We start from the raw sequence: 27,691 nt of genomic DNA, 5'->3' as shown, positions 1-27,691 counted from the left end.
CCTGCTGTACCTGCATGCTTACTCAGCGACTGGTGTACAAAGAACACCCAGGTCTCGTTGCACATTCCCCTTTCTCAATCTATAGCCATTCAGATAGAAGCAGTGTGTACTATCTGCACGATGCACTGCAAGAAATCACCAAGGTTGCTTAGTCCAAACCAATGAACTCTACCATCTAGAAGGACAAGGGCAGCAGATACCTGGGAACACCAACACCTGGAGGTTTCCCTCCAAGTCACTTACCATCCTGCCTTGGGAAAATATAATCGTTCCTTCACTGTCACCAGGTCAAAATCCTGGAACTCTCTGGCACTGTCAGTATACCTACACATCAGGGACTGTGGCAGTTCAAGAAGGCAGCTCACCACCAGCTTCTCAAGGGCAACTAGGGGATGGGAAATAAATGCTGGCCTAGCCAGCAACTCCCATATCCTGTAAATTAATTTTTAAAAATTGTCAGTGGTAGGGAGTAGCCTTTAAATATAGTGACTGGAGAGTCCTTAATTACAATTGTTACAAGCCTGCTGAATATTTTCCTCTACTTCAGATTTCCAGCATCTGCACTATTTTGCTTTTATAGTCATGCTTACTGTTGCTTGACTGCAATCAGAATTACCTCAAAATTGATTTTGTTTTTACATTTTTATTGCTCTTCTATCAGTGGATTTAGGTTTTTAGATTCATTGCATTATCACCCTCAAGTTACAAACTTGACTGCCAACTTCTCTATGATTCTCCATTCTCAGTAAAATGTGTCCATTCTACAGACTTAGGCAAAAGCAACTTAGCTTGATTCCAAGTGAAGATGTAGCACCAACTTTGATAAAAGGAAACCATGGTCTTCAAATATATAGCTAAGCAGCTTAACAGATAACCTTTCTGCAAATCAAAACTAGGAATTTAACAGTGCAAAGCAGGCATACTGCTGTCATGCAACTGAACTGTTCATTCCTAGTAATTGCATCTTTCATTATAGAGAGCTCGTGTAAATTCTAGATAACGTTAATTTTATTTAATTTAATTAGATGCTGACCTTAAGACGGCAATAAATACAAAACGTCAGCTGTGCTTGCAATTTAAAGTTTTTGGATAGTGCTGATTCCCCTTTATGTTGAAAGCATATTCAAAATGGTTATCTTACTAAGGTTTATAAATCAAATTTTGCCAAATGGGAAGTTGGAACTTACCATATTATTTTTTCTTTTGAGTTATTTCTAATCATTTGAAAATTACTCTTGCTAAAGTGCTTTCTTTCACTTTTGCTAGCACTTACTGTCAATAATAATCCATGGAACTAAGTGTAATACGATTGCATCTTTTAATAAATGTTTCCATATCACTGTGGTGCAGTTTTGTAAGCAGTCATAGAATGCACTATTACAGGCATAAGATAAAGTTCACTGAAGATTTAGGCATGACGTTTTAGTCCCATTCTCCATCACCATCACCGTCACCGTCTTGATACTCCTCCTGTGGTGGCTCCTGGAAGCGGATGTTTGCCAACATGTCCCTCATTGCAGCCATGAGTCGGTTTACTCCCTGATTCAATTCATGTTGGACCTCTGCACCCTCACCTTCCATATTGGGTCTCCTGTCCTCCTGAAAAACACGTTATACCAGATGTCAGGATGAATATTTTGGGTGGGGTGGTGGAGGGAGAGAATGAAATAAATTACAAAATTATCCAGCTGGTAAAGTTAGGTGGTATAATGCAACTTCAATCCATCATAAAATAAATTTATGCATTTGTAATAATCTTATTGAAAACCTGCTACTTGGATGTGATATTGATAAAGCTTCACAATAATAAAAGGTTCAAAACTTTAAAGCCTTATCGTCTACTTCTATAGTGCCAACAAATTTATTTGATGCACGAATATCAAATAATTCATTTGAAATAATTCAATTTCAAATAATCATTTGAAATAATTCAATCATTTGAAATAATTCAATTTCAAATAGTGGAGTCAGAAACTTTAGGAACATTTAAGAAGCTATTGGATAGGCACATGGAGCACTTCGGGATGATAGGGAGGAAATAGCTTGACCTGGGTTTCAGACAAAGCTCGGCACAACATCGTGGGCCAAAGGGCCTGTTCTGTGCTGTACTGTTCTATGTTCTATGAATACCTGGGTGCACACCGAAAATAGAATTTGTTTAATAGTTTTCCCTTTTACAAATAGATTTTCACAGCTATGCTGAAGAAGTTGCTGCCTTTTTAGTCCCTGGTATAAAGCTGTGTATAAATATTTTAGCGACACTAGGAAAAGAGCAATGTAAAAATGTAAAGAACAATGAACTTTCTACAGACACAGATTTTTTCTCTTTTATTTAATTAAGAACAACTAGGTCAGAATTTGCTGCACCTGTTCCAGAGTTCATTTGTTCAATCCAAAAAGGACTATATGGTTTCATATACTTTACCATAATATTCTGGATTTTAAAAAAAATTCACTCAGTCCCTCTTCAGCAGCACTTACCTGGAGGTTAAAATTTGGCAACAAAGACCGAAAGAACAGTGACAAGGTACTTCCATCTGCTGCTTGGGTTACCCTGGAGGAAAAAAAGATTGTCACTCATTAATCCCAAAATTAAGTCGTAGATGATAAAGGGGAAGGTAAGTACATTAAAAATTGGATGAAATCAAGGATAAATCTGACTGAAGACACACATCTGAATAAAATATCTTTATGGTCCAATTACAATTAAAAGTGTAACTTTACAATATCAAAATTATTAGATCTTCCTACTGCATTTATAGAAACTTAAACATGCAAAGGTATTTTCATTCAATACTGTTTCTCACCTGGGAGATCTAAAGGACATTTTTGTAAAACTATATTTCAACCCATATTGCAAAACTATGCTGCAAACTCACCTTTTGAATGACTGGCAGAATTTTTAAAAACGTTTCACTACCCTACCAGGTAAGCTGTACCAATCATTGTGTGTAGCCCTGGATGTGTCCTTTACCAGTTTGCACTTTGTCCCATAATCCTGTTTCAAATAGTACTTTGCATTGAGACATTTCTATTTCACTTTGCATCAAGTACATGGCTATAGAACTCCCTCGATTGCATTCTTTCAAGGACAAATCTGGGATTCGCTACCCTTTTCCCCATAACTCAGGCCTCCGACATCAGGAACCTGTATCATTTCTGGGGGGCAATCAGATATTTCAGCGTATTTGGTGACCAGAATTGAATATAATATTTAAAGTACTGTCTGAGTAATACATCAGGGAGCTTTAGCAGGACTCAAACTTATACTTCACTGGTCTGACAATATAGCCATCAAGGTGATTTTGACCTTTTGTAGATTTTGCTTCTAGTCTCAGTCAGCACTTTTGGCTTTTAGCTCATCTGATATCTCCATGCAAGTAATGTCAAGTAAGCAAAAGTAAGTAATTGTAGCACCATCTGTGATGGTTGAGGTAATACTTTCTTCTCATGAGAGCTTTCAGAAATTAATCATTTGGTATATACTGAACTGTTTACATTTAGATTTCAACCGCATTTACACTTCTAAGGAACCTCAGTTATTTTCTCATAACCTTCTTACTCTTATTTTCTTTTTAAAGCCCTGTATTCTTCCAAGTCATTTTCCCAAGTCTAAGATTTATCCAGCCATTTCTCACAACTCAACACTGACATCAGGGATCAATCTTCCAGCTCTTCTTTACGGCCTCTGGGGACTAAGTGTCTCTCATGTCAGAGACTGGAACACATACTCTTTAGGTACGGTCTGACCAAAGTATTGCATTATAACCATAGCCTTCTTCTATTGAATATTAGTGATTTGCCTACATTCTTCAACTGTATAGTTAAGCATTATCCTATAATGACTAGACATGCTGGATATTGAACTGGCTAGGGTTTTTTCAGTTGCTACAACACTCACTTATTTTCTTTCGATTCACCCTAATTTACACTTGCCTAAAATAAATTTCACCTGCCACCATTTCAGCCACTTGCATATTTTTGTCAAATGTATCATGTAATTACGTCTCTTCTCAAGCAATTAGTCTCCTCCCTAGTCCGGTTTGGTATTCAATGGAAGTTTGATTAATTTGCATGGAGCTCCTGAAAATAAGGAACAGCACCAATCTATGCAGCATTCAACTCAACACTTCCTCTGCAGTTCAACCTCAATAAGAAACAAGTGACCACTACTTCCAACCCATAAGCAATTTCTTCAATCTATGCACGAGTTTCACGTGGCTTTAAGCCCGTGTGTAAGCAAATCTTCATCAAAGCCCATTCCACAGACCACTTGGGACATCAGCTTCTGAAATACCCAAGCAGTTTGGTTAGGCAGAATCTTTAGCTCCTTTATCCAGTTTGGTCTTATCTTCTATGTTATCAAACAAGTAATCTTCAAGTTTACTTCTAAAACATATGCTGTTATCTTGTCCCAGCATTACAGTGAGGATAACGGACCTGCAGTTGCCTGAGTCTTTGTCACCTTTTTAAAAAACAGCAAACTCAACCATTTCTAATCCAGCCAGACATTCCCAGCATATTTCCACTCCCTCATAATAATCAACCACATATCCAAACTCTCATCAAACGCCTCTTCGTAAACAAGGCTAATATCATCTACTCATATATCTTATTACAGTTTTCCACTGAGGACCCCTACTGATATATCACATTTATGACTTTGCTTCTATATTGCCCTGCTCATCAGATATTAGTTAATTAAATTTACCATTTTCTTGCAGATGTCTGTACTAAACACACCTGGGACGAGGTATATAACCTGCTCCCAACCCCTATATCTTCTACAACATGGCTAACTAGCTAGTATACTCAATGCTCAGATACATGATGCTGTGCTGCTGATATTATATGCAAACATTAGAAAAAAATTATTTGTGGAAAGATGTGAAAACAGGTACAAGTAAACAGACCAAACAATTTAAGAAAGCAGTATGCTAATTTTAATGCTCATTCTACTGGGAGACAAGTTAACTTGTTATAACTTTCACAAAAAATAAATTCTAATGATCCATACCTTTCAGGTCTAGAGTACGTGACAATGCCGTCTAATGGAGGAAGTGGATCATAACCCATCACTGGCTGAGCAGTTATTTCCTGAAAAATAATAATCTAATTTTAATCTGCATATTTATCGAATGTGGCGCAGTGGTTGTTCTTCATATAAAAGTACCCATTATTAATTGGCTGACTTGGAGAACGGCAATACATATGATCTTGTCAACGTTGTCCACGTCCAAAAAAAAAGAGTAACTGGGAAGTCAATGACTTTGAAACAGTGTTCACAAAAATGATACTTAACCACCAGTTTGGTTTCTGGACAAATTGATCAACTTAATCAATGGTCTACAAAATGTTTAACTGTCCGTTAATTCACCCATTTCGCAAGCTGTGAAAAAATCTCTATTTCTCCCACACACTCCAAAGCCTGGAAGATAATTGAGTTGTACATTTTCATACTCCTTGCTCTACAAGTATCACAAATCCTTGTCAAGCAGTTAGTTTTCTGTGAAATTATGAACAGAATAATGCGACAAGATAATTACAGGTACCAGCTGTACGTTCTCGTTTGAATCAAGGAAAATAAGATCCTGTAGGACCACTAGTATCAACCTGCTCTTACTCATTGCATCCGAACACTTCTAAACTTTGATGAATTCCTTACCTCTGAAATACCTTTCCCCTATAATCTGCAGATCTTTTCATTTCCTGACCAAATGCTTTTAAAATCAAAATTTTGGCATCACCTATATTCACTATTTATGACATACCTATTCTTCTCTTCTGCGCTTTTCAATTTGATGGTGGCCTGAAATATGAGTCCTGTCCCTTCACCAATGTTCTTTTATATTAAATATAGATTATAATATTTTTAACTTATAAAAGCTGGAACAAAACAACAGGTGATCTTGGTTGTGTACTCATGGGTTGTAGAGTCAAGATCCCAATTTAATAAATCAAAGTCCAAGTTTTCAGAGCAATACAGAGTTTGTGTAATGTTTTTTAAAGTTTATTTATTAGTATCGCCAGTAGGCTTACATTAACGTTGCAATGAAGTTACTGTGAAAATCCCCCAGTCGCCACACTCCAGCGTCTGTTTGGGTACACTGAGGGAGAATTTAGCATGGCCAACGCACCTAACCAGCACGTCTTTCAGACTATGGAAGGAAACCACTGCACCCGGAGGAAACCCAGGCAGACACGGGGAGAATGTGCAGACTCCGCACAGACAGTCACCCAAGCCAATGTCAACATTACTCACAGGTGGAAGAGTTGCAATAGCTTCCTTTATCTCAGACAGTATAATGTGACGATAGATATTCCTGGGAACATTCTGATATCTAATCCTTCTCCTGGAATGGGGAAAAGAAACATGCACAATCTCAGACAGAAAGATACCGAACTTCCATAATCCTAATTATAACACGACTAAACTACGGCCCTATAAAAGGGTAAATAGTAAAGGCAACAGAACAGGACTAAGCAGAGAGTTTATTTTTAAAGATTTGATATAGGCATGATGGGCAGAACGACCTCACTCTATACCATAAAATTCTATGATTTGAAAGTGCAGCCCTGTCATGCCACATGAACATAAGAATTAGGAGCAGCCATCTGGCCCCTCAGGCTTCCTCCACCATTTCAATAAGATCATTGATCCGATCTGATTATGGCTTTAACACCACTTTCTTGCCTGCTCTGAACAGCCCTCGACTCCCTTGTCAGTCTAAAATTGAACTAATCTGTTTTGTGGTTAGGAGGCTCCTTGAATATTACAGGAAATGGAAGGAAACATCAATACTTTTTAAATCTAATCGCAGCTGTACCTTTTATTTAAAGGAAACCTAATGCTGACTTTAATTTGTTGAAAGCAAAATTGAAGTAATGTCCTTATTTTTGAAAGTTAAAATAAAAAGTATTCCTGAGTATTTTTAAAAATTAACTCACCATGAAAACACTGGATCCCTTAATTAGGACAAGTGCTTCTGGAAGTAGGATTAGGTAAAAAGGCATTCTGTTGCTGAGCTTCAACACTCATTCATTTCAGGAGTTCCCTATATTTCTAATGTATCAAAGTTAATTGTACATTCTAAAACTCAACAAGGGTCTAGGTTTCTCAAAACATGTCAGTGTTAATTAACATTTTTTATAAAAATTAGAGATATATATTAAATTCAAAGGTAAAGAAGGCTCTATATTATGCTATATAACAGGGTGAAGTTTCCACTTTGGACACAACGAGCCATTCAGCGCTAATTGCGCTTGAAATTGCATTATTTATCCAAAATGAAGATTTGCTTCAAGTTACCGCTCAAATTTATTTGCATATCACTAAACACAAACTCTTCCAAGAACCAGTGCAATTGGTAGTGTAAACAAAACACAATTCTTTATATTTTTCACCTTGCATCAAGAAAATAATTCATTGACGTATTTAAGAATGGTAACCCGGTGAAGTTTTATAAGTTTAGACAAAAAGGGATCTCACAAAAAAGTAGGCATTTTTAATAAAAGTGTCAAGTCCACCACTTGTGACTAAGCTGATTTTAAATCACTGGAAATGAGTTTAAAACCTTTTCAAAACCATTTCCCAGTTTCATTGGTGTACAATAGCCAGTTTCTTGGCAAGTTAAAAAAAAAATCTCTTAAAACATGCCAATTAGCACGTTTGTGCCTATAGGAGCTTAACTTGAAGAGGCCAGAAATCGGCACAAACTCTATTCATTAATCTGATTTGAGGGGCGGTAACTTTGGGCCAGCATCCTGCACAATGCTTTTTAAACCAGCACAAGGATCTATTGTTTTACACTGGTACTCAGTGAGCTAGCTGGGATGAGGAGGAAAAGCTACCAAAGAGAATTTTTTTTATGTCAAGGGAACAATGAGGTTGAGGAACTGTCATGGTGGCATCATGGAGAATGACATTCTAGCAAAAACATTCAGGGGAAAACATTTTACATGGTATATTGGTGAATAATGCAAGTAGGAAAACAACAACTGCAGGGACCATATCTGCTTAGCCAATGGGGGAGAATATTTTAAAAGATTAAACATACAATTAGAAAGATAAACAACAGTGTAAATGATGCAAGCATTTCTCTAGACACGTGCAATTTCTCATGTTTTGATGAAGAAAGGTAACAGGCTTGACAGACAGAGAGAAGTGTATGAAATGTGACTGAACATCTACACACATAGTTGGGGATAGCATGAGGCAAATGTCCCAAAGAAAATTGCTAAGTCAGAAGAATCAGTTAATGCACCATAGACAAAACGGGAGTTCAAAACTATTTTTGGAGGGTCAAGGGGAGCAGTGGAATTGCCCTTTGGCTGTTCAAAACTTCGCAAGCAATTCCCATGGAGTCAGTCAGCTGGGACTTTAGAGGAGCCCCTAATCTTGGTCATAGTTTCATGAAGCACCTACTTGTTCTCAGACTCCTGTACAAGTGGGTCTTTTGCATCTACTCGTCTTAAAACCTCCTTCACATTCTCTTCCAACCAAGACATGACTCTTGCTTCTTTCCAGAGCATCCAGTTTCTTCCAATAAACAGCTCCACTAACTGCTTTAGTGCACTTGGCTGCCTGCAGCAGGGGTTGGTGGTGGTGGAGGGGGAGAAGAGGAGGAGAAATGAAGGTTATCAACAACAATATAGAATCATAGAATGTTTACAGTACAAGAGGGCGACATTCGACTCATCAAGTCTGTATTGGCTCTCTGCAAGAGCAACGTAGTGAGTCTCACTCCCCTGACCTCTCTTTGTAGCCCCGCAAATCTCTCTTTTCAGGTGCTTATCAAATCTGGATGACCCTTTGTCAGAGCTATAGAAAACATCCTATTTCCAGTTGCATCATCATCAGCTCACACTTTCACCAACATGTACAATTAGATTTAAATTTATCACTTAGCAAGGAAAAGTCTAAGTAACAGCAGATCTGTTACGATATCCTGCCACAGCAAATTATAACCCATTACTAAGTGTTCCACACACATGCATACTATGCACTGCACAGAAATGGGCCATTCGGCCAACCTTTATACTCCACACAAGCTTCCAATCAACCTCCTTCTTTAATGTATCCTTTCTCTCGTGTCTATGAGGCTTTCCCTTAATTGCATCTATGCCGGTCACCTCAACAATTCCTTAATATAGCAAGCTCCAAATCCTAACCACTCTTTAAGCAAATAGGTTTTTCTCGTTTCCCATTTGATACACAAGTGCTCCCATATGTCTGACCCCTAATTGTAGCCTCCAGCTATCTTATTAAAGCATTTCACAATTATGGAAACCACCATTGGGTCATCCATCAGTCTTTTCTTGTCTGAGGAAATGTGACATAAGCTGGTTCGATCCTTCCCAATAGGTATAATCTTTCAGTTCTGGTATCATTCTATAAATCGTCTTTGCATCTTCATCAGTGCCTATATATCCTTTCTATAATTTGGAGACCGGAGCTAAAATAGACTTATTGCTTTGCTCTTTTTTGTATCTACAACCCTGGATCCCTCTGCACCTCTATCACATTTAGACACTGATTTTCCAAGGGCCTCCTCCTTCTTACTCAAAATGTACCACTTCACACTTATGGTATTTTCAAGATTATTTACTAATTACATGTCCATTCTGCATGTTTATTACGTCTTCCTGTAATTTATTATGGACCGTTTCTATTTGGTTTGGCCCGCAAAGGTTAAAATTGTAAATTCAAGTCCGGCTTTGTTTATACCTCATTGTCAATTCTGTTTAATATTGTAAATCCTTAGGATTTCTGAGACTTGCCATTTTTCTTTAAATTTAAACAATGTTTCACTATCTCTGTGTACACAATTATTTTTAACTGACTAAATATCTTTACATAAAAGGTTGATGATGATAAAGTCTGGAAGTCAGTGTTTTTTTTATAATGAAGACCATAATTTCAAACAAGGGCTCTAACTAGAAAGCAGATTGGTATATTTTATTATCTCATAATTCCAGCAATTTGTGAGAAAAATTGAGCGGCAAGACAAGGAGTAGAATTCAACTCGTGTTGTAGACTGTAAGATGTCTCACTTAAGTAAATTCTGGATATATATAACTTCTGCTTTGCTTGAAATTTTCTTTTATGCTATGAAGATTTTGTATTTCTTCTGTAAAATTCCAAGAAGTAAATTCACGTACTCTCAAGTGACAGCCATCTGTGATGTGTTGGTGGGTAGTTGGTCATCTATGCAGTGAGTGTACTTACAGGAGAATGGCAGAAACATCTATTTCAATCAGTTTTAGTTTGGTGTAGTGAGTTTGGGGATTAAGGACAATATGTATATTTGTGCAGTTAGGCAGGATAGTGAGCTGGAACTGTGGTTGCAGTCTGTACTGCTAGCAGGTTTCCATGTTCCAACTGGTGATCAAAAGTGATTCTAATCAGGTCTTTAGCTCATTTGCTTAGAATTTATTAGTTGATACCTGCAGAATGTTGTTAATTTTAGTACACGTTATCAAATAATTTCTTTCATGGCACATACCTTATCTGTACCTCAAATCCAAAAAAGCTGTGAGACAAAACCGCCTGGTCTGCCTGCACACCGCACAGATCCAGCAATGGCATTAGTACTGGAAAAGAATACAAACAAGAGCTCAATGCTTTTGACATGGCATTATTTAATGGGGTGGTTTCTGGACACGCTTCTTTCAGTTAACAATAGCTGTTCCAATAAATAGATATAGCTCCTTTTCTCTATTGTGGCAATTTATTACAAACCCTTCACCAAGAGAATGGATATAATTTTGAATCAAAAATGAGCCGTTGGCCTTAGGCCAGTGAACCTGTGCTGTTTAAATAAATTAAATTTTAAGTCCATATTATAGTTGGTACAAATACAACATTTATACGGTTATGTTTTGGAACATTAATTTGAGGTAAAATAGAAGAACGAAAGGGGTCACGTGACTTGCTCGGAACCTTGCACCAAGAGGCTTGGGTGGTTTGGTTGTTAAAAGGTTAACAGGATACCCAAGTTGTTTTATTGTGAAGATGAAGCAAGATGTTCACACCTACAGACAATGGTAGGTGCATCTGTGCTGGTAGTCTCATAGGCTTTATAAACGGTTAGACTTTAAACTAATTTAAAGATAGAATGGGGAGGGAGAGTAGATGCAACGTTTCGTGTCTAGATGACCCTTCGTCAGAATATCTGGACTCGAAATGTTGGCTCTACTCACTCTCCAGAGATGCTGTCAGACCTGATGAGATTTTCCAACATTTTTCTGTTTTTGTTCAGATTCCAGCATCCGCAGTATTTTGTGTTTATCTAAAGATAGAATGGATTTGGGAGTCTAAAAGAGAGCTAATTAGCATTTCTATCTGGATACATGATCCATGTGATTCATACTGTCATGGAGATGGTTTTGAGAGGAACAAGTAATAGCAGTATTATTTGCTAAGATACCATTAAACCTGACAGTAAAAGGTCAGTCTGGAAAAATCAGACAGCACAAGCGAGCAGAGCGATAAGGGCAACCAGTCTTTATTGTTCACCATGTAGAATGCAGGTGGGAGCTCACACTCAGATTGAACAGACAAAACACATGAGGATTTAAACAAGGCTGGAAGTTTTGCCTAGCTTTGGCAAGAGGAAGTAATCTCCAAGGCAACCTTCACCATTAAAGTCAACTTGGAGATAAGAAGTTATCCAGCTAGAAAAGGAAAAAGCAACCTGTTGGATTAGTTCCTGGAGAATGAAGTGTGTACATAGAACATAGAAAGCCACAGCACAAACAGGCCCTTCGGCCCACAAGTTGCGCCGATCACATCCCCACCTCTAGGCCTATCTATAGCCCTCAATCCCATTAAATCCCATGTACTCATCCAGAAGTCTCTTAAAAGACCCCAACGAGTTTGCCTCCACCACCACCGACATCAGCCGATTCCACTCACCCACCACCCTCTGAGTGAAAAACTTACCCCTGACATCTCCTCTGTACCTACCCCCCAGCACCTTAAACCTGTGTCCTCTCGTAGCAACCATTTCAGCCCTTGGAAATAGCCTCTGAGAGTCTACCCTATCCAGACCTCTCAACATCTTGTAAACCTCTATCAGGTCACCTCTCATCCTTCGTCTCTCCAGGGAGAAGAGACCAAGCTCCCTCAACCTATCCTCATAAGGCATGCCCCCCAATCCAGGCAACATCCTTGTAAATCTCCTCTGCACCCTTTCAATGGCTTCAACATCTTTCCTGTAATGAGGTGACCAGAACTGCGCGCAGTACTCCAAGTGGGGTCTAACCAGGGTCCTATAAAGCTGCAGCATTATCTCCCGACTCCTAAACTCAATCCCTCGATTAATGAAGGCTAGTACGCCGTACGCCTTCTTGACCGCATCCTCCACCTGCGAGGCCGATTTAAGAGTCCTATGGACCCGGACCCCAAGGTCCTTCTGATCCTCTACACTGCTAAGAATGGTACCCTTCATATTATACTGCTGCTTCATCCCATTGGATCTGCCAAAATGGATCACTACACACTTATCCGGGTTGAAGTCCATCTGCCACTTCTCCGCCCAGTCTTGCATTCTATCTATGTCTCGCTGCAACTTCTGAAATCCCTCCAAACTATCCACAACACCACCTACCTTGGTGTCGTCAGCAAACTTACCAACCCATCCCTCCACTTCCTCATCCAGGTCATTTATGAAAATGACAAACAGCAAGGGTCCCAGAACAGATCCCTGTACTTAAGAGACAGAGTAAAGTATAAACATGAAGGGGGTTTCTTGGCCATTTTAAACGTTAAGTGAAGATCTTTACAGTAGTGTAGAGGATAGGCTGTGTACGGATTAGATTGAGCCAATGTTGCTTTTAGTTTGTTTGTTACAGTAGAAGTCTTAATATTTGAAACCTTATCTTGTGATCCTTCCAGTCAGTCACTGGAAATTCAAATCTCTTAAGTTATCGGTCTCTATGGAGATTGTAGCATAGTTTTAAAATAAATTTAAGCTAGATAGTACAAGCTTTAATTGAAAAGATATTCGATTTTCATACACAAAGTTCTTTGCGTTCCTCAATGTTATTTTTCAAAGCCATCAGTATTGCTGATCCTTTTAGAGACAAACAGTCCATTCAGCGCTGATCAAATGACTGAGAATCTGTGCTTTTGCCCAGTTCCCTCCATTTATTACTCGTGCAATTTGTAGGTGCAAATATTATTTGCCTCAAACATGAACTAGATCTTCCCTGCAAAACTAGCCAGCTGATTATCACACACTAAATTAGCACTGAAAACACAAAATAGAGACAAATTTGGAATAAATCAATTATAATACATACTTTGCAATTATAGATATGGTTTAGATCTTCATCAACAGAAACCTCACATAGAAACGTAGAACATAGGAGTAGGAAGAGGCCATTTGGTCCTTCGAGCTTGCTCCTCCATTCATTTCGATCATGGCTGATCATCCAACTCAATAGACTAATCCTGCTTTTTCCCCACAACCTTTGATCCCATTTGCCCCAAGTGCTATATCCAGCTGCCCTCTTGAATGCATTCAATGTTTTGGCATCAACTACTTCCTGTGGTAATGAATTCCACAGGCTCACCACTCGGTCAAAGAAGACAGAGGGTAGCAAAATCTATTTTATCTAGACAGCTATATGACCGGAGTGGGAATGGAGGGATACAAAAGAGTGGTCTAGTTTGGACCAGGGAGCGGCGCGGGCTAATTGTTCCTTGTTTCTCGTTTCAAGGCTTCATTCTATGATCATCTTGCTGGTGCCAGTACAGAGCGAGACTGCGGATAGTTGGGAACCTGTCTCGGGGGCAGGGAATTCATATGGTGTTCATGGAAGTGGAAATGACTAGGGTTGGGAAGCATTTTCCGATCAGGGCCATTGTGATCTCCTGGACTCGTTTCGATCGCCTCAGGGGGTCGGAGAGGAATTTCCCAGATTTTTTTTTTCCCCATATTGGCCCTGGGGTTTTTCACTCTGGGTTTTCGCCTCTCCCTGGGGATCACATGGTCTGGAATAGGGGGGTGGGGGTGAGTTAATAGGTTGTAATGAACAAAGCATCGTAGCTGTGAGGGACAGCTCGGTGGATAGGATATTGGTATGTAGATAGGCTGGAAAATTGGGCAGGGATCCTGGATTCAGGATTCAATCCTGGACCGGGGAGCGGCGCGGGCTTGGAGGGCCGAAGGGCCTGTTCCTGTGCTGTATTGTTCTTTGGAAGGGTGCGTTTCTGAATGGAAGGTTGTGACAAGTGGTGTTCACGGTAAGAAGTCTCACAACACCAGGTTAAAGTCCAACAGGTTTATTTGGTAGCAAATACCATATTTGCTACCAAATAAACCTGTTGGACTTTAACCTGGTGTTGTGAGACTTCTTACCGTGTTCACCCCAGTCCAACGCCAGCATCTCCACATCATGACAAGTGGCGTTCCTCAGGGATCAGTGCTGGGACCTTTGCTGTTTGTAATATATATAAATGATTTGGAGGAAAATGTAACTGGATTGATTAGTAAGTTTGCGGACGACACAAAGGTTGGTAGATTTGCGGATAGTGATGAGGACCATCAGAGGATACAGTTCAGTTGGAGACTTGGGCGGAAAGATGGCAGATAGAGTTTAATCCGGACAAATGTGAGGTAATGCATTTTGGAAGGTCTAATACAGATAGGAAATATACAGTAAATGGCAGAACCCTTAGGAGTACTGATAGGCAAAGGGATCTGGGTGTACAGGTACACAGGTCACTGAAAGTGGTAATGCAGGTGGAGAAGGTAGTCAAGAAGGCATACGGCATGCGTGCCTTCATCAGCCGGGGCATTGAGTTTAAAAATTGGCAAGTCATGGTGCAGCTTTATAGAACCTTAGTTAGGCCGCACTTGGAATATAGTGTTCAATTCTGGTCGCCACACTACCAGAAGGATGTGGAGGCTTTGGAGAGGGTACAGAAAAGATTTACCAGGATGTTGACTGGTATGGAGGGCATTAGCTATGAGGAGAGGTTGGAGAAACTTGGTTTGTTCTCACTGGAGCGACAGAAGTTGAGGGGAGACCTGATAGGAGTCTACAAGATTATGAGGGGCTTGGACAGAGTGGATAGTCAGAAGCTTTTTCCCAGGGTGGAAGAGTCAATTACTAGGGGGCATAGGTTTAAGGTGCGAGGGGCAAGGTTTAAAAGAGATGTACGAGGCAGATTTTTTACACAGAGTGGTGGGTGCCTGGAACTCCTTGCCAGGGGAGGTAGTGGAAGCGGATACGGTAGTGACGCTTAAGGAGCATCTTGACAAGTACATGAATGAGATGGGAATAGAGGGATATGGTCCCCGGAAGTGTAGGGGGTTTTAGCTAAGTCGGGCAGCATGGTCGTTGCAGGCTTGGAGGGCCGAAGGGCCTCTTCCTGTGCTATAATTTTCTTTGTTCTTTGGCTGAAGAAATGTCTCCTCACTTCCATCCTAAATGCTCTACCCTGAATCCTCAGATTGTGACCCCTGGTTCTGGACACCCCACCACTGGGAACATCCTCCCTGCATCTATCCTGTCTAGACCTGTTAGAATTTTATAAGTCTCTATGAGATCCCCTCTCATTCGTCTGAACTCCAGTGAAAGCAATCCTAACCTAGTCAATCTCTCCTCATACATCAGTCCTGCCATCCCCAGAATCAGCCTTGTAAACCTTCCCTGACACTCCCTTCAGATCAAGAACATCCTTCCTCAGAAAAGGAGACCAAACTGAACACAATATTCTAGGTGTGGCCTCACCAAGGCCCTCTATAGTTGCAACAACACATCCCTGCCCCTATACTCAAAACGTCTCGCAATGAAGGCCAACATGCTATTTGCCTTCTTTACCGCCTGCTGCACCTGCATGCTTACCTTCAGTGACACCCAGGTCCCGCTCTGCACGCTACCCTCTCCCAATTTATAGCCATTCAGGTTGTAACCTGTCTTCTTGTTTTTGCTTCCAAGTAAATAACCTCACACTTATCCAAATTATACTGCATCTGCCATTGATTAGCCCACTCACCCAACCTGTCCAGATCATTCTGAAGGATCTCTGCATCCTCGTCACCCTCCCACCCAACTTGGTGTCATCTGTAAATTTGAGGTTACATTTTGTTTCCTCATCCAAATCATTAATATATATTGCGAATAGCTGGTGTCCCAGCACCGATCCCTGTGACACCCCACTAATTACTGCCTGCCAATTTGAAAAGCACCCATTAATTCCTACTCTTTGTTTCCTTTCTGCCAACTAGTTTTCTATCCATCTCAATACACTTCCTCCAATCCCATGCACTTTAATCTTGCACAATAATCTCGTGTGGGACTTTGTCAAACAGTATTGATGAGGTGAGAGATCACTTCAACAAATTAAGTTCTCACATAGTTTGTATTTTTTTAATATTGTCACCTCTCACTTGTGTTCAGATTTAGTTAGCAATACTATTCTTCTGGCTACAGTGAGTAACAGCTAACAAAGGTCGCAAGCCCTGTAACACTTGAGCAGCTGTCTATCTCAAGCTTAGGTACACAAGGGTGGCACAATAACTTAATGCATTGCAGTTCCAACATGCACTTTTCCAGAGCATACTTGTGCCTGCAATTGTGCAATTTCAATCATGATTTCTTGCTAAGATGCTGAACAGAGACTAGGCACTTTCACCACAGGCAATGAGAAAATCTGAGGTTTTAATCACCTCAGGTTTTTAAGGTGTTTAGGAACATCAGCAAAGTCCCAGGAATAAGTCTCCAGCTGCTTTCTCACTCAGGCAGAGGGAAATAAGGGAAGCATTCCCTCCACACTACCCATCAAATGAAGCACACTATTTATATTGACACAAGAAAATACTCCATGGTATAAGTTTTTTTTAAATTACCACCACCACTAAAAAAAACAGAACTATCAAACTATGGAGGCACAAGCTTCAAAATAATTATTTTTTCATAGAATCCCTACAGTGCAGGAAGAGGCCATTTGGCCTCGAGTCTGCACCGACCACAATCCCACCCAGGCCCCATCCCCTTTACCCCATGTATTTACTGTAGCTAGTCCCCCTGACACTATGGGGCAGTTTACCATGGTCAATCAACCTAACCTGCACATCTTTGGCGTGTGGGAGGAAACCAGAGCACCCGGAGGAAACCCACACAGACACAGGGAGAACGTGCAAACTCCACACAGACAGTGATCCATGACAGGAATTGAACCCGGGTCCTTAACGCTGTGAAGCAGCAGTGCTAACCACTGTGCCACCCAACAGATTGAATATCAATTCATAACAAGACACTGCAAATTCCCATTTATCAAATCTTACAATGCTAGTAATAAACATTGCAGAAAATAATTTCTGCGAAAGATATGTTCTCGTGCTGATGTTATGCAAGTGCATGGTTTTATATACATCCAGTACAAATCTTTCAGCTCACCACTTAAAGGATCAATTTTGAAATACATCTGCAGCTTGCCATGCATCTTCCTTTTGCTTCTGATAGACAAGATAATTCTTTAAAAGTTTTTAAACAGAAGCAAACCACCCTCCTTAATCCAAGTGTTTAATTGTCAATAGATGCCTCACTTTCCCATTAGTTGGCTAACTGAAAATTTATAAAAATTATGACAAAGGGGATTGCCACTGAACATGTCCTGAAGAGAACACCTTTAACACATAGCCATAGAAATTCTCAGCTGAAAATACGCGGTCAACATTTGAAACTTACCACTTGGAAACACAATGAGAGCATTTTGTATCAGACGCTTGGCTCTCTCCTGCTTTTGAGTGCGCTCAGTATCTGACACATCTTCTTGTTGACTAAGATGGTAATAAGCCAGTGGAACGGAGAATGCAAAATTAGGGAGTTGAGACAGATTCAAATGGAACTGAGAGACAGCAGAAATGAATAATATATTACTGATAAACATGACCAAACATGATAAAAATACCCAACAACATTAAAACAGCTACAATTCAATATTATTAAAGCTTGCTTTTAAAGATATTTTTCCATTTTGTTAAAAATTAACTTGCTGGGAATCACATTATATTCACATAAGAAATTATTTACACGTTCATATTTTCACTGCATTAATCACTGATAAAAAATTCACAATTCATTTGTCCTGTAGTCACTTGCACTCAGTTTTAAGGAAGACAATGAACCAGCTGCTCAAAGTCCTCGAATGGCTCTGCTACTGCATATATCGACAAGCAGTGGCCCACACCCTCAGAACAAGATGCTGAGCTTTCAGTTTCCATTCACCAGTACTAACAAAAGATTACAATACATGGGTGCAAGTTAAATCAGCAACAAAACGTGATTTTACCAGCTGGTTTTAGTTTCAGAGTTGCATTTAGGATGCTATTATAGTCAGTGCAAAACTAGAGCCCAAGCACAGACCTTAAGCTGCTTAGTATCATGTTTCCCAAAGTACCCCTTGCCTGAGCTAAGATTGGGATGAAGAATTAAGAGAAAATGTGAGCCAGTTTTCCTATTCCCGATTCCAATAAGTCTAGGTGGGTGGCTAGAATGTCCCAAACAGTCAAATACATTGCTATGCTCACACTTGGGAAAACTAATGCTGGCTAACTGGCACCTGTAGAGTTGTACTTCAACCCAGTCAAGATAATCAAGATTGGGTTATGGGGGGAAATAAAAATTAGTTATATTATTTGTTTTCATTCAACATAACATTAAATCTAACAAGCAAACAAACCAGAGACATATCCTCACCTCCCATTCCTCATAGAGTCGTATCAGGAAAGCATATTCTCGTGCTCGCAATGCCAAAAAATCCATGATCAACAAAGCACATAATGGATCTGTCTCAGGGTCCAGGCTAAAGATACAGACACCATGAATTAGACTGTGCCAGAATTAAGAGCAATATTTATTAAGCCTCATTTCCTAATCTTTCAATTAGTACATAATTTCTAATTCCCAAAGCCTCATTAGTACACTTGTGACAGAGGCATGTACATTTTCACTGTAAATTTAAATTTGGGACTGGCTAGTAATTTTGCAAATATTTACTTCTGTCCAGTCATGGAAGTTAATTTGGTGAATCTTTCCCTCAATGAACAATTCAACCTCAGAAATATGACAAAGCTATCAACGGGATATATGTGTTAACAGGCGATTTCTGATTCTTACCTGCGGATAAGCTTACAAAACTCCAGTGCTGTGCGTGGGCAACCCCTTTTCTCGAGGAATATCATATGCTTGTAGAGTGCAAGGAAGAATGACCTGCTCAAATACAAAATGGTGAGAATCTGCATCAGATAAAATAACTTAGTTAAACAGTAAAAAGTAGTACTCTCTTTAGGGGAAGAAAAGGTGGACTGTGCAATAACCTAGAATGTAATTAAACTATAAAGCAATACTTAATAATACTTAATACTTAGCAATGCTTTATAGTACTTAATAATAAACTATAAAGCAATACTTAAGAATGCAAGAAAATGGGCGTGTAACAAGTGAGTGACTATCCCGATTCAGTTCAGTCGATCATAATTACAAATACCAAGTGATATAAATTATCCAAAATTTTCAAGCATGATATTAAAATAGTTCAAGAAAGGCTCACAAGCACCACTTAAACCTTTCATTTGTACCATTTGCCTTTGATAAAATTAATTTTATGCTGTCAATCATACCAAGACAATGACAATTCTGTCCTGTTTGAATTCATTTCAAAGTGCTATTTGAATGAATGGGTCAAGTATCAACTTGTAAATCCTGCCAATTCACCTGTGGCAAGCGCTAAGAGCAGGAGACACTCCTGGTTAGCCATGCTCCGGTTCCCAGCCCCAGATAAAATGGGGAAGCTGAGCAGCAGGAAGTGCATCCAGCTGTAAAATCACCTGCCAATTCCAAAAGAATTACAGCGGACATCAAGGTGATCAACCAGCATTATGGCAACACCAAGTAACATGGGAAAAGCCAAATGGTGGTCTGAATGAAGGGGATGTTGGGTGTTGAATTCAGCACTGGACACAGTAAAAGTGAAGGATTTCAACAATGTCATACTTAAAAAATGAATGTGCGAGATAACCAACTGAAACCAACGGAAGTTGTGGGTAACAAGAATTGGATTAAGGTACATTAATATGAAGAAAAGTCATCGACCTGATATGTTAACGTTTTTCTCTCCCTAGATGTTGCCTGACCTGAATATTTCCAACATCTGTTTATATTTTAGGCCAATATTTGTACGGATTTAAACAAGAGCCTGGTGTACCATGCAAAGAACCAACACAGCAAAAGCAAGCTTCCAACAATTCAAAGAGAAACTGTTGATACGAAGATTAAATCCAACACTTTAACAAGCGTAGTACAAACCTGTTCTCAGTTCGGCGATAATCTAACCGGCTATTTCCACTGGTCAGGCTAAAGACTGGGTGAAATGCACTTTCAAAACAGTATAGTGCTTTTTCTGAATGGAGGAAAGTGAGAAAAAATAACTTACTGATTTATATAATCTTTGATAAACCACCCCAACTCTTCTGAGAGAAACAATAGAAAATTTCCTTATGTTTTTATAAAGCAATTTCACTTCCAATCTCATAACAATGCAGCTGGACACTTCCCCTTATATTGATTTAGTTAGTGCCAGCTAGAAGAATCTGACCAAGTATTCAAGATTGTGATAAAGTAAATAGTGAGAGATTATTTCCATTAATTCATGAGACAATAACAAGAGGATATGAATTTCAAATGATCACAAATTTCAAATGATGATGATTTAAGAGATTGTTAGAACTAGGATGGTTGGTATGGTGATTGAACTGCAGTATTCTATTACAAACTGGTGCTGGAGCAGTTCATAAATTATTTTCAAAGTAAATTGGATTGCTACTTGAAAAATGAATTATTGAAGCAGCATGGGAAGTGATCAAAATTTACATGAAAGACAGTAGTGCAGATTTGTTGGCTGAATGGCCTGCTTATTGTGACAGTTTACAATTCCCAGTCAACTTATGTCCACTGAGCAACAGTGTAAAACCAAGTAAAATAATTCACAAGCCCATTAAAGATTATTTGATTACCCAAATTTACTAATGGAACAGCAACTTCAATCAAGCTAGAATATACCAAAAATGACCAGTTACAACTTGAAAATATCAACTTGAAAATATCAACACCATTTACAGACCCACAGGCATAGGCTTATTCAAGCTAATACATTTATGACAATGTAATCCCTGTGGGAAACTGAAGCACAAGTCCCACTCCTCAAGCGCAAATAAGGATGAACAATAAATGCAGGCCTCGCCAGTAACGCCCACAACCAGTGAACAAATAAAAAATTACATTTAGATATGACTAGATTATTTAAACAGCTATATCAAATCAAGTGGCTACACACCTGGGAGGTTACTTCAAATCCAAATTTAAGCTTACAGCTATGCATAAGGACAGAAGTTATCCTAATTTCAACCAGGGTAAATTGTGAATTGCAGCCAAATGTAAAAAGGCAGAGACTATGTTTTCCTCTAGACCACAAGTGCTGGGGGAAAAAGGGAAAAGCCAACTGGTATGGGACTATTCTTCTCAATGGCAATGCGTTAGTAATTCGGTTTTGAAATTACAGCCTGCTTCTCACCAATTAGATCACGTGCCATTTCCTGATCCTCTTGCATCCGACAGATGTCACTTAGTTGCAATAGAGAGTCAATGTGATGTGGGTTCACACGGAGCAGTGCCTAGAACCAGGGAAGGAAAAAAATCATCGGTTGTGTTGATAGTAACAACAATCTGTTGACTGAAGTGTCACACAACATGCAACAGTGTTAATAACAAGTCATGTTTAGTACGGGATCTGGCTCCTATTCCTTTCAGGTTTTTTTTTAAAGTACCAAGCTGTTAAGAGACACTGGTGAACGAGTGTTTTTCTCACTACTTGTTTTCTGATGATTCTCAAATATCAGGAAGTAGGATTAGTATGGAAGAAAATTAGGAATAACAAGAGTCAGAAAATGCTGATGGGAGTAGTTATACCATCAGACAGCACATTAAACAAGATGGGAGAGTGCGGGAGAAGAGAGTCGGTCAGTTCAGGGCCTGTGATTCTCACGTCCACAGATTGTATTCTGCAAAACCAATATTAACACTTCAATGCCATATGTACAGGTTAGCGAGGGATTATAACTTCAAGCAACGTATTTGGAAGTTTGCAAATTGATTCATTCTATTCAAAGGTGGAATAAATAGCTCTCATCAGTTAGATATTACTGCTACAATGACAGAATTATGGGCATACCAATTGGATATTTTGACATTTTAAAAATTCATTTACAGGATGTGAACATCGCTGACTAAATCAGCATTCATTTCCCTAGTTGCTCTTCAAAAGGTGGTGACAAGCTACCTTTCTTGAACCACTGCAGTCCCACCCACAGTCTTGTTCGGGAGGGAGTTCCAGGATATTGACCCAGCAACAGTGAAGAAATGACAATATATTTCCAAGTCAGGATTAAATAGTAACTTGGATGGGAACTTCCAAGTGGTGGCGTTCCCAGGTATCTGCTGCCCTTATCCTTCTAGATGGTAGCAGTTGTAGGTTTGGATGAGCCTTAGTGAGTTTGTGCAGTGCATCTTCAAGATAGTACACACTGCTGCCAGTGCACCCTGCTATCGCTGTTCATTGGTTGTGGAGGGAATGAATGCTTGTAGAAAGAGTACTAATCAAATGGGTTTTGTCTTGGATGGTGTCAAGCTCGAGTGTTGTTGGATCCAAACTCACCTGGGTAAGTGGACAGCATTCCATAACATTCCGAACTTGTGACTTGTAGATGGTGTACAGGGTTTGGGGAGTAGGAGTTGAGTTACTCGCCGCAGGATTCCTAATTGGTGCCCAAACTTGCAGTATTTATATGATTGGAAAGTTCAGTTTCTAATAGAACATGATCTTTGTACAACAACCTATATACAGAATTGTTGTGCAAATGGCTGAAAGAATTGGTACATTGAGCCTATAATGAATACATCTGATTTGTTCCTGACCCAGCAGTATAATTGTAGATACATAGTGAAATCTTAAAAGACAATTTAGATACTGCTATAACCTTTTTTCTTACAAAAATCAGGTAATTTGATTGCCACATACTTAATTTCTGATAATCTATTAATGACCTACCAGAATGTTATTCGGATCCATTGAATCTACTGCATCCAAGAACTTGAACTGGGCCTGCTGATAATCTCGATTGTGTTCAAAGCTAAAATATTGAGCTCCTCCCTTTGTCTCTAACAGCTGCATCGAAATCCCTACAGGTGACAAAGCAAGAGTTAAATTCTGGATTGATTCAGATTTTCAACACCACTGATAATAAGAGTACTTATTATTATTCATTTTACAGGACATGGGCATCGCTGGCTAGCCAGCATTTATTGCTCATCCCTAATTGCCCCTCAGAAGGTGGTGGTGAGCTGTCGCCTTGAACCGCTGCAGTCCAAGATGTAGGTACAGCCACAGTGCTGTTAGGGAGGGAATTCCAGGATTGTGATCCAGAGACAGGAAGGAAAAGTGATGGATTTCCAAGTCAGGATAGAGTGGTTTAGAGGGGAACCTCCAAAAGGTGGTGTTCCCAGGTATCTGCTGCGCTTGTCCTTCTAGATTTTAGTGGTTGTGGGTTTGGAAGATGCTGCCTAAGAAACTTTGATGAATTCCTGCAGTGCATCTGAGACGGGGCATACTCAGGAATGGTGTCTGGGACGTTATCTGTAAGGTATAATTCCATGAGTATGAATGACTATGTCAGGCTGTTGCTTGACTAGTCTGGGAGACAGTTCAATCCCCAGATATTAGAAAGGAGGACTTTGCGGGGTTTGCCCTTATTGTTTTTGGTGCCTTGGTCGATGCTGGATGGTCCGTCTGGTTTCACTCCATTGTGTTTTCTCTGTAGTAGTTGAATACAACTGAGTGGCTTGCTAGGCCATATCAGAGGGCAATTAAGAGTCAACCATATTGCGCTGGGTCTGGAGTTACAGGTAGTCCACATGCAACCAGATATGGATGGCAGGTTTCCATCCCTAAAGAACACTAGCAAACCAGATAAGTTTTAATGTCAATGGTTTCATGGTCATCATTAGATTTAATTCCACATAGTTTATTGAGTTTAAATTCCACCATCTGCCCTGGTGAGATTTGAACCTGGGTCCTCAGAACATTACCCTGGGTCTCTGGATTTAAGTCCAGAGTTAATGCAACTGCTCCACCGTCTTCCCCTTGTGTATCATGTAGATATTTGAACAAAGTTTTTTTTTCAGGTTGGGGCGGGGAATGAGGAAAGGGGGAAGGAGAAAACATTAAAACAACTGAAGGAGGCTAGTAGCCATACCAACAATCATACTCACTGAAAGGGTTAAAAGATTCAGTTAAGCAGAAAAATCATATACACTGCTAGCGCTAGCTGTCAGTAAGTACCCAAAGGCACAAACTGTAGATTGTTAGTTCTCCGGCAGAAATATCGCAGCTGTCAACCCTCAGACTGTAAAACAATGTGGAGCAGTCCTTCAATTAGTTCAGTCAACCAAATGGTCTGAAGATAACATAGGGAGGCAACACTGTTCACCACTTTAACACCAAACCAAACACTGTTTACCACTTTAACGATGTGGAGATGGCGGCGTTGGACTGGGGTAAGAACAGTAAGAAGTCTCACAACACCAGGTTAAAGTCCAACAGGTTTATTTGGTAGCAAATACCATAAGCTTTCGGAGCACAGCTCCTTCGTCAGATGGAGTGGATATCTGTTCTCCAACAGTGCACTGTTGGAGAACAGATATCCACTCCATCTGACGAAGGAGCTGTGCTCCGAAAGCTTATGGTATTTGCTACCAAATAAACCTGTTGGACTTTAACCTGGTGTTGTGAGACTTCTTACTGTATTTACCACTTTAACACCAAACCACCAAGCCTGACAAATTCATCAAGCACCAGGCCCTTGGACATGGAGGATAATTGATATCCCCAAATCAGACACAAGTTATGTTAAGAACAAATTGCAGTTGGGGGTACATCAGACCAGATAGCATATTCAAGCCTTTACACTAAATCATAGAAATCATAGAAACTCTACAGTGCAGAAGGAGGCCATTTGGCCCATCGAGTCTGCACCGACCACAATCCCACCCAGGCCCTACATATTTACCTGCTAATCCCTCTAACCTACGCATCTCAGGACTCTAAGGGACAATTTTTAACCTGGCCAATCAACCTAACCCACACATCTTTGGACTGTGGGAGGAAACCGGAGCACCCGGAGGAAACCCACGCAGACACGAGGAGAATGTGCAAACTCCACACAGACAGTGACCCAAGCCGGGAATCGAACCCAGGTCCCTGGAGCTATGAAGCAGCAGTGCTAACCACTGTGCTACCGTGCCGCCCCTATGGATATTATAATCAAGTAGATATGCACATGTTGTGATTGGTTAGTAGTATTTGTACCTTATGCATGATGTAAACCAAACCAATAGTTGTGAGCGGATATAGATAAATGTACAACTCTGACTGGTATATGTTAATTACTTGTAATCGAATTTGGAAGTACATTTCTTTGTATATCTCGGTATCCAGTGCTCTGGACTGCGCCACCAGGTAGTGTACTAGAGTCCTTGCTATAGCTTGCAATAATAGGCCAATTTTAAAACTCCAAAATTCTTTATTGGGTCATGAGGGGAAAAAAGTCTGTAAGCAGCTGACCATCACTGCAACATATCAACAATGTATTTTGAAAAGTGAGAGTTACTTTACCATGTTTTCTTGCATTACTTATGAGTAGACATTCACACCATTCTTCATTTCTATTCTAAATATAGCCTAGCTGAATCAGCTCTATCTGGAGTTGCACTATGAAGCCATCATGTGATAAAACAGTACAAGTAGCTGCATATATTTACCTGTTTTAGTGTATCTTGGCCAGGTATCTTTTGGTGTTGTGAGCCACATACTCCTGTGTAATGAACGATGCCTCTGCTTTGACCTGATTTAAAATATTTTAAATGGAACAAGCAGTAAATCCTGAAAGCTTCAGTTCTTAATTTACAAGTGAAAAATATTTCAGCAACTAGCACATAGAATTAAAGACAACTTAAACAGAAATCAAAACTTTAAAGGTTTCTCCACTTACACAAAAGACTTTGAATTAAACAGAAGATCAAAATCAGATAATGCAAGACTACATCAGATAATGACCCAAACTAACCGTTGTTCCCCAAGAACTGCTCGAGCCCCAAAATATCTCTTCAGTTCAGTTTCTGGATTCAGATTTCTGCAGGAAGTGAAAGTTAATTTAAGTATAAGATAGAGAACAGTGAACATTAAATAAAAAAGTAATGTTCACATTTATATAATGGCTTGCACAATCTCAGGGACTCCCAAAGTGCTTAATCGCCAATTTGATACTTTTGAAGCATTGTAATATCAGATACAAAGCAGGCAATTTGCACACAACGAACTTCTATAGACAACAAAGTGAAAATCATAGATAATCTGCTTTAGTGGTATTAGTGGAGGGATAGATATAAAGCCAGGACACCAATGAAAACTCCTGCTCTTCTTTGAGTAATGTCATGGGATCTTTTAAATCCGTCTGGGAGAGCAGATGGAGTTTCGGTTTAACATCCTGCAAAGCTCAACAACTTTGACAGTGCAACATTCCCTCAATACTTCACTGATTTTGTCTTCTGGTCTCTGGAGTGTAACTTGGACCTGCAGCCTCCCAACCTCCGTTACGGACACAGTTGATGGTAAATGCCAAATTGCTCAATCCCAGAAGGGAAAGTTGAAATAACTGTGTTTGCAATTTGTGTGAGGGGTTTGAAATCTAGAAACAATGTCCCCGACTGCTTACGATCATTTCGTAACAACCAAAATGTTTATTAAGAAATAGGAAAAAATGTAAAATAGATGTATGCCTAAATAAGACAATGGTTTTACACAATATCAATACTTCAAACAGGTCCAAACAATCTCACCTTAACCGCCTTCAGAGGTAACTCTCCCTAATCTGTTCCACAACACTTTACAGATTTTAAAATCCATAAAAATCTAGTAACTATTACCAAACAAAGCCTTCACATTGGTCGGAGCTGCTTCTGAGGTTAGCCAGCAGTTTGCTTTTCAAATCTGGTTTCCTTCACACTGCTTGCTGGAAGTTCAACAGCTATTCCTGCTGTTGGTTAAGGCTTAAAGTGGCTCCCTGCATAGGTCTCAGTATTCCCTTAAATACGTTTTTCCCTTTGATCGCTCCCTTATTCAGTTTCTTTAGGACCGCTCTCTCCCAGACTTAATTAATTTCATCCCTTTATTTTTGCTTTTAGAGTTTAAAAGAAAAGTAAACTCATTTTAACCACCTTCCCAATGACACCTTTCTTTCACACCTTGCATATCTTATCCTTTGAATCCTAACAACCCATTCAGATCTATTTTTGTTCCGTACCCATTCTAACTAAATTGCCTTGGGTAAACATCGGTTTACAGTTTTGCTAGGCTCATTAATATATCAAATGCAGAGTTTAGATTCACAGCCTTAACTATCTTACTAACAGTTTACAAATGACAAAAATAACCAACGGAAAAATTACAATTTCTTGGATTTCCCGGATATATTTTTGTGACACTTCAAAGCAAGAGTGATAACACCGAGGCATAGCATATATGTAAATTAAATAACTTAACCCCATAAAAAGGCAACAATGTACA

At 39.6% G+C, this 27,691-nt stretch overlaps 1 protein-coding gene across 1 annotated transcript in view; it reads right to left on the bottom strand.

The window, feature by feature from the left end:
* Positions 1–1,299: 1,299 nt before the first annotated feature.
* The window catches only part of tcf25 (TCF25 ribosome quality control complex subunit), a 30,526-nt gene continuing 4,134 nt past the window's right edge, over positions 1,300–27,691 (bottom strand). The window contains exons 5-18 of the mRNA XM_078210731.1: positions 26,193–26,258; positions 25,888–25,970; positions 23,120–23,250; positions 21,587–21,686; positions 20,323–20,416; positions 19,135–19,227; positions 18,715–18,820; positions 17,704–17,863; positions 10,506–10,593; positions 8,426–8,584; positions 6,263–6,353; positions 5,018–5,097; positions 2,482–2,554; positions 1,300–1,599 (exon numbers count right to left, since the gene is read on the bottom strand). Coding sequence (XP_078066857.1) covers positions 1,423–1,599; positions 2,482–2,554; positions 5,018–5,097; positions 6,263–6,353; positions 8,426–8,584; positions 10,506–10,593; positions 17,704–17,863; positions 18,715–18,820; positions 19,135–19,227; positions 20,323–20,416; positions 21,587–21,686; positions 23,120–23,250; positions 25,888–25,970; positions 26,193–26,258 — 1,501 coding nt within the window. The 3' untranslated portion in view covers positions 1,300–1,422. The remainder of the gene's footprint in view (positions 1,600–2,481; positions 2,555–5,017; positions 5,098–6,262; positions 6,354–8,425; positions 8,585–10,505; positions 10,594–17,703; positions 17,864–18,714; positions 18,821–19,134; positions 19,228–20,322; positions 20,417–21,586; positions 21,687–23,119; positions 23,251–25,887; positions 25,971–26,192; positions 26,259–27,691) is intronic.

The sequence above is a fragment of the Mustelus asterias genome, chromosome 4 (assembly GCF_964213995.1).
Source record: "Mustelus asterias chromosome 4, sMusAst1.hap1.1, whole genome shotgun sequence".
Taxonomy (NCBI): domain Eukaryota; kingdom Metazoa; phylum Chordata; class Chondrichthyes; order Carcharhiniformes; family Triakidae; genus Mustelus; species Mustelus asterias.
This window is presented reverse-complemented; position numbering and strand designations above follow the sequence as displayed.